The sequence below is a fragment of the Nomascus leucogenys genome, chromosome 24 (assembly GCF_006542625.1).
Source record: "Nomascus leucogenys isolate Asia chromosome 24, Asia_NLE_v1, whole genome shotgun sequence".
NCBI lineage: Eukaryota > Metazoa > Chordata > Mammalia > Primates > Hylobatidae > Nomascus > Nomascus leucogenys.
In genome coordinates, this window is record NC_044404.1 from 12,688,609 (window position 1) to 12,695,901 (window position 7,293).

Genomic DNA, 7,293 nt, shown 5'->3' on the forward strand with positions numbered 1-7,293 from the left:
AGAGCAGGTGGGGGAGAGGGCACCTTAGCAGCAAAGGAGCTAGGGTAATGCCAGAAGCAACCCACTCGGCAGGGCCACTCAGCAACCCCCTGGCGAGCAGAAAAGTGGCCACCAACACATCTTCTGGGCAGACTCCTTTGAAGAGAGGTAGAACATACCGGAAAGGAATAGCGCTGTGACAGCGGGGCCAGGTGGGTGTCCTGCTTCTGACAGATCTAGTGCTGAGGGCAGACGTGGTGCATGTCTCCAGGTTTTAACCACACACAAACCGGTCATGAAAGTTTGAAAGATATTTATTTAAAAACAGAACAAAAAAGCTTTGGTATTTCAAAACCTGACAATCATCAATCACTAGAAAGTTAAACACCTCCCCTGAAGCCCCAAAGTACAAAACCGCAGATGTCCGCAGGCTCCTAAGAAGGCGTGCAAACCCGAGGATGACAGCGCAACCTGCACCCTCCTACAGGCAGCAGCATAGCCACCCTGGGGGGCCCCGGCCCAGCCTCGGGACCGTGGGGCCTCCGAACGCTGAGACGGACATCACCGCCAACACTCACCATCTACAGGGGATGCAAAAGCCATCTAGCAAAATCTCAACAAAAATAAATTAAAACTTCATTAAGAAAGAACACATTAAATTAGGAAAAGGACACAACTTTTCCTAGACAAGAGTCTTTTCAAAAGACGGTCTATTTCCTGGGACAGAAGAAAGGGGGAAAGCGGAAGGAGTGAGTTCCATTTCAAGTATTTGCCATACAGGTTCATTTTATTGAGTGGAAAGCTTACAAAAGGTCCACTGGCCCCTTCCCTCCCCACGTGACACTCGTTCCTTCCAATGCAAACTCTGGTGTATCCACACTCACTTCGGCGTCACTGGTTTCCCCCAACAAGGCACAAAGGGCGAGTGCTTCCAAAGGATCCCTTGCTCCTGGCAGCGGGACTTTCAGTGCTGGGTGTCTTGTGTAAATGGTGGCTGAAAGCAGGACTGTTAGTTCACTCAGACACTGGGATCTTCCTGTTCAATTCACAAAACAAGTGTGATTATTGTTCACTGCCAACCCCAGTGGCCAGCTACAGAAATAGGCTACGGAGACAACCCTAGTGGCACCACACCCTGGCTCTGACCCAGCCTTGCAGAATTACAATGGACTCAGTGGCCTGGGCCCATCTGGAGCTGAGTGTTCACTGGCTCCGCTCTGGCATGGCCCAGCTTGAGCCTGAGTCAAGGAGAGATTGGTCAGTACCCCATGAAGGTCGTTTGGCTCATTTCCCCAACTGTGGGGGGAACTGAAGGTGCACTCAGCGAGGGCACAGAAGCCACCTGCCAAACAGACGGCAAAGCCCACACGATGCACATTTGGCACCTGTCCTAGTGCAGCTAGTTCAGAGGCGGCTCACAAGGAAGGCCTCTGTGCTGTGCGGTCCTTTTTGATCTGACTTTTGATCTTTCTTCGAACTTGAAGAACTCAGCCCTGTCTCCCACTCTTCTGCTCTTTCAGGTCAAGTTCTGCTTCCTTTTCCAAGTCCTGGTCTTGGGCCAGAAACTAGAAGCCGCAGGCATCCCTGTGGATGTGATGGGACACTTCCCATTGCTCTAGGGTGGGATCTGGGCTCTCTGACTACTTGGGAGCACAGACGCAGAGCCTAATATACCTCTCTACTGTCACTACAGTTTAAAAAGAGAAGATAAAGGAGAAAAGAAGAGAAGGGAGGGGAGCGGAGGAAGAGTAGAGGGGAGGAGATGGGGATGAGGGAGGAGAGAAGAGAAAGGGAAACAGCTCGGCTCTTTGGGAAACATTTTCTTCTACAATTGCTAACAAAGGCCTCCCCCTAGAATCCCTGCTGGTCTTTCTCCTGAGGAAGCACAGAAGGCCGGGCAGCAGAGCAAAGTAGGCAGCCTCACCCCACGACAGCAATGCTGATCCTAAGATGCTGCCCCGATGATAGTCTTGCAGCAATGATGGCCAAAATCACTGCTTCCAGGGGCAAACATGTCTCAGGAAACTGGAGGGCAACGCTTCTGTCCTGTGTCCTATGCTAACGAGATGGCCACTCTGGTCCGAGGCCTGGAGCAAGGGGCTGACCTCTGCATGCCATGAACAGGCACATGGGGGGAAGCTGGGGATCCTGCCAGCAGTTCAGATAGAGGCTTCAAAAGTCAATCTAGGGGCTTGTTGCAGTTATTTTTATTTTATTATTATTATTATTATTTTTTTTTTTTTTTGAGACAGAGTCTCACTCTGTCGCCCAGGCTGGAGTGCACTGGCATGATCTCGGCTCACTGCAACCTCCGCCTCCTGGGTTCAAGCAATTCTCCTGCCTCAGCCTCCTGAGTAGCTGGAATTACAGGCATGCACCACCATGCCCAGCTAATTTTTGTATTTTTAGTACAGATGGGGTTTCACCATGTTGGCCAGGCTGGTCTTGAACTCCTGACCTCAGGTGATCTGCCCGCCTCAGCCTCCCAAAGTACTGGGATTACAGGCATGAGCCACTGCACCCAGCCTCATTATTATTATTTTTAGACAGGGTCTCACCGTGTCACCTGGGATGGAGTGCAATGGTGTAATCACAGCTCACTGCAGCCTCAAACTCCTGGGCTCAAGTGATCCTCCCACCTCAGCCTCCTAAGTAGCTGGGACTACAAGTGTGCACCACCACACCTGGCTGATTTTTAAATTTTTTGTAGAGACAAGTCCTCGTTATCCTGCCCAGGCTGATCTCAAACTACTGGGCTCAAAGGATCCTCCCACCTTGGCCTCCCAAAGTGTTGAGATTATAGGCATGAGCCACCAGGCCCTGCCTCTAATTTTTTTTTTTTACTTTTATTTGCTTTTTTGTTTTTTGCTTTTCTGAGACAGGATCTTGCTCTGTTGCCCAAGTTAGAGTGCAATGGCACAATCATAGTTCACTGCAGCCTCAAACTCCTGGGCTCAAGGGATTCTCCCACCTCAGCCTCCCAAGTAGCTGGGACTACAGGCACAAGCCACCACACCCGGCTTGCAGTTATTTTTAAATGCTGAGATTTATGATGGGGGAGGAGGGGAGGGCTGCCCTGGGAAGCCAGAAGACCATCACTTCACACCTGGATTTCCACAGCTTTCCCTTCCTTGTCGTCTCCTCTCAAAACACTTGCGCGCTCTCTCTGGTGTCAAGGGCTGAGGGCATCAGGACACCCATTCCTGCCCAGGCCGCACCCCCCCTCGCCAGGCTAGCCCCTTCCGAGACACAGGGCTGAGAGCAAGGCCGAGGCCTCGGGTTTCGACCAGATGGCGGCTTCCTACCTTACTCCTGAAGAGGGGCTTGGCTCCAGGCCCACAGTACTCGTTGTAGATGAGCTTGAAGAGGAAGAGGTGGAAGAGGGTGATGAGGGAGGCCACGCTGAACCAGAAGAGGAAGGGCAGCCCGGGGTCCTGCTGGGCCATGTGCTCATCATGGGCCAGGATGGCCTTGAGGTGCAGCGTGTGCCGCAGGTCCTGCAGGTGTGTGAGGTCAGTGGAGATGTAGAGCAGTGGCGTGATGGGCTGTGTCACCATGACCGAGAAGGTGTGGCCCGTGGGCGCCGAGGTCAGCTCCACTGGCTCGTCCAGGCAGCCCGCCTTGCAGGCGTAGATCTTGACAGGCTGGCCGCGGGACTCCACGGACACGTGTAGGTAGGGCTTGCCCTCGGCATCCGCCAGCACGGCCAGGTTGATATGGTCGCTCTTGTAGCGGATGCCATGCAATGCATAGCTGTTGTGCAGCACGTCGGGGTCGGCCTGGAACTGGAGGTGGTTCTCCGTGAACTGCAGCCCCCCGAAGCTGAGCACCATGCCCTGCAGGATGCCTGGGGCACCCACCTTCACCAGCCCCTTGCAGCCACGCTTCTGGAGGGTCAGCCTCCACAGGTCAGAGAGCTGCAGGATCTGCTGGACGGAGGACAGCCGCCCTGGCCACAGGTTCTCGGCGTGCATGGTGGCGTGGCCGCTGAAGCAGTGATCTTCATAGTTGAGCGTCGACTCCATCTGGTCTCGCTCCCTGTGGCTCAGGGAGGGGCTGAGCAGCGGGGCTGGCGAGCAGGAGAGCATGTAGTAGAGTGTCAGGTTCACGGTCAGGCCAGACGGTGTGTGGGTATCAGTGATCTTCTTCATTTCCACTCCTGCAACACCATGAAAGCTGCACGTTAAGGGGGAAGGACAGCTGGGAGGCAGAGCGTACGAAATAAAGACCAAGGGCAGCAGAAGAGTGAGGTGTTGCGCCTTAATGATAAAGACAGTGGTGCCCGTCTCCCTAAAGTATGGAAGAAAGTCAGCCTGTCTTGTTTACACAACCAACTTGAGCCTGTGGGCCTGAAATCTAGAATCCTGTTAAAAAGCAACGGGGCCTGGTGCCAGAACCCAGAGGAACACTGACTTAGCCAGGACTTGGCACCAACCCTATGGTCAGACCTCCTGCACCAGATCAGTCACCAGTGCTGAAGTCAGTCTCAGGCCACTTCTCCTCTCTGTCCTTTCTCTCTCCAGTCCGGTAGCTTTATGTATGTATGTATTTATTTACTGAGACAGAGTCTCACTCTGTCGCCCAGGCTTGAGTGCAGTGGCATGATCTCGGCTTACTACAGCCTCCGCCTCCCAGGTTCAAGTGATTCTCCTGTCTCAGCCTCTGAGTAGCTGGGACTACAGGTGCAGGCCACCACCCATGCATAAAACAGCCCTGGCAGAAGCATTCAATAGATACTTGCTGAATAAACACGTGTTGGGCCCCTTTGCTACTGACGGATTCAACAGCTCTAAGATTTAAAAACATACACACACTCAACAACTTTGTTTCTGTAAAGATGACTATCCTCTCGCCGGGTGCAGTGGCTTATGCCTGTAATCCCAGCACTTTGGGAGGCCGAGGCGGACGGATCACGAGGTCAGGCTAAGTTTTGTATTTTTAGTAGAGACAAGGTTTCACCACGTTGGCCAGGTTGGTCTTGAACTCCTGACCTCAGGTGATCCCCCTGCCTCAGCCTCCCAAAGTGCTGGGATTACAGGCGTGAGCCACTGCGCCCAGCCAGCACGTTCTCGCCTAAAAAGCTGCCTTATTTTAATTTTAATTTTCACTTTTCTAATGTCTGTCTTCCTCCCAACCAGAATTTAAGCAAGCACCATGAGAACAGGAACTCTGGTTCCCATCTGCACCCCTCCATGCATAGAACAGCCCTGGCAGAAGCATTCAATAAATACTCGCTGAATGAACTCAACTCTCTGGGCAACCAAACACAAGGGCTCAGACAATTGGAACCCTGGAAACAAAAACCCCTCTCTCATCCAGAACAGGATTTTCTTTTCTTTAACAGTCAACGAGAGGAGAGTTTTCACTGGGCGGGAGCATCTCAACCTGCTAAAAGAAGGGATTCTCCAACCTCCCCGTGAACCAGTTGCAGCCACAACTGCCAGGACGCACCTCAGCCTAGCAGCGGTTATGTCAAGAAGCCCACGTCTGTCACCAGGCCGACTGCGGTGCTGAGCAAAGAATCAGAGAATCCACCTGCTGGTTTCACCTCTGCAAACTGACTCTAAAACACTTCATTCTGCTCAAATCAGGCCCCACCTACCAAAACGAATAACAGAAATAACAGAAAGAATTGACCTTTACACTCAATTTTCCACTACAGTCTCATAAAAACCTTCTGAGGTAGGCGTTATTGTTATTAAATACAGGCCCAGAGAGATTAGGCGACGAATCCAAAGGTCACACAGACACTAAGCAGTTGAGCAGATTCAACCCCTGGTGAAACGCCAAGCCCAAGTTTTAACCACCCACCATCACCTTCAGTGTCACCTCTGCAGACTTTGGAGGGACATATCTAGGGTGGACCAAGTGCTGGCCAGGACTCACCTGGGCTGAAGAGCTGAGCCCAGAGGAGCTGGTGGTCTTGAAGCAGCTCAGCCGCTGGCATCTCCAAGAGCTCCAGCATTTCCTTCCGTGCCAAGTCCTGCAGCGCCTTGAGCTCCTTGGCTGCTTTGCTTTTGAGCACCTGGGGGTTAATGGGGCCAGAGACGTGCACCACCCACAGCACCGTCTCATCCAGCTGCGTCTTGGGAGCAACTTGGAGGCGGTTCACCAGCTTCTTGGCGGCCACCACCACCAGGTGCACCAACCCAGTGGGCGTAGGCGGGGACCGGCCTGAGTAGAGGAGGAACTGATGGTCTCCGACCTTCTCCAGGGTACTGGTGAAGGCCTTGGGGGCTGGGCCGGCAGTGGGCCCCACAGTCTGCAGCGCGGCCACGCGCTCCGTCGGGTTGTTGAGCTGGATGCGCTGCAGGTAGACGTGGGGTCGGCCCCTGTGCGCCAGAAAGTCCTCTTGCAGCAGCACGCAGTCGCGGCCGGACCCCGCGGCAAGGCCAGAGACGGAGGCGGGCCCGGGGCCGGCGCCCACGGGGCCAGGACCTGGGGACCCCAGCTGCAGGCAACGCACGCGGCGCAGCAGCCCCTCCCGCAGCAGCAGTACCGCCTCTCCAGCTTCAGCCAGCGCGCTCAGCGGGCGCAGCTGCACGAAGGGCACAAAGTCCGGCGCCACGGCGGGCTCCCGCTCCCCGGGGGTCACCCAAAGCCGGTTGGCGGCCACGTCCAGAGCCAGGAAGCCGTTGGCCACCAGGGCCGGCACTCCAGGGCCCAGTGGTACTGCCTCGCCGCGCTCCCGCAGGCCGTGCCAGGCGCGGGTGGCCGCTTCCAGGCAGGCAGACGGCTCGGCGGCGCCCGGCTCACCGCGGGACCAGGGCAGCAGGTGCAGGCCGCCCGCCGCCCGCCGCGCGCCGGACCCCCCAAACCACAGAAGCAGCAGCAGGAGGCCAAGCAGGCAGAGGAGGCGGCGGGCCCAGCTGCTCGACAGCAGTCCCGGCAGCCCCTTGAGCCGCTGCTGCAGCCACATCGGGCCGCCAGGCGCGGGCGAGGGCGAGAGGGCGGCCGCCGGGCCCGCCGCCCAGCCCACCGGCCCGGCCGCCCGCGCCTCACTGCCCGGCCCGGACCGCGGCGCCCACCCCGGCCCCCGCCGCAACCGCCGCAGCAGTCGCCACCGCTGCTTCCTCCTTCTTCTCGGTGGCCTCCAGCCGTCAAACGACGCCGGCCGTCAAGCGTCGCCGTGTCTTTTACGACAGATGGAAAGCGGGAGGGCAGAGGGAGGAGAAAGAGGCGGGCCGCAGAAAAGGGGGCGGAGCCACGGCGAGGGCGGGACAGAAGCTGCCGGGGGCGGGACCACCCGTTCCCAAGCCGGAAGAGTGAAGTCGAGTCTCGGAGTTAAGTGCAGGGGTCTGGGGAGGACTGGAA

General features: G+C 56.1%; 1 protein-coding gene across 2 annotated transcripts; it reads right to left on the bottom strand.

The window, feature by feature from the left end:
* Positions 1-275: 275 nt before the first annotated feature.
* On the bottom strand, positions 276-7,082 carry KIAA2013 (KIAA2013 ortholog). Of its 2 annotated transcripts, XM_030805530.1 has the most exons (3): positions 5,866-7,082; positions 3,285-4,138; positions 276-1,015 (listed from the first exon to the last, which is right to left on the bottom strand). In XM_030805530.1, exons 1-3 carry the CDS (start codon positions 6,896-6,898, stop codon positions 998-1,000), a joined length of 1,905 nt encoding a protein of 634 aa, XP_030661390.1. In that variant the 5' UTR covers positions 6,899-7,082; the 3' UTR covers positions 276-997. The 2 variants fall into 2 exon arrangements, with proteins under 2 accessions (XP_030661390.1, XP_030661391.1); XM_030805531.1 differs by lacking the exon at positions 276-1,015 and having other exon boundaries at positions 3,007-4,138.
* Between the last annotated feature and the right edge of the window lie 211 nt (positions 7,083-7,293).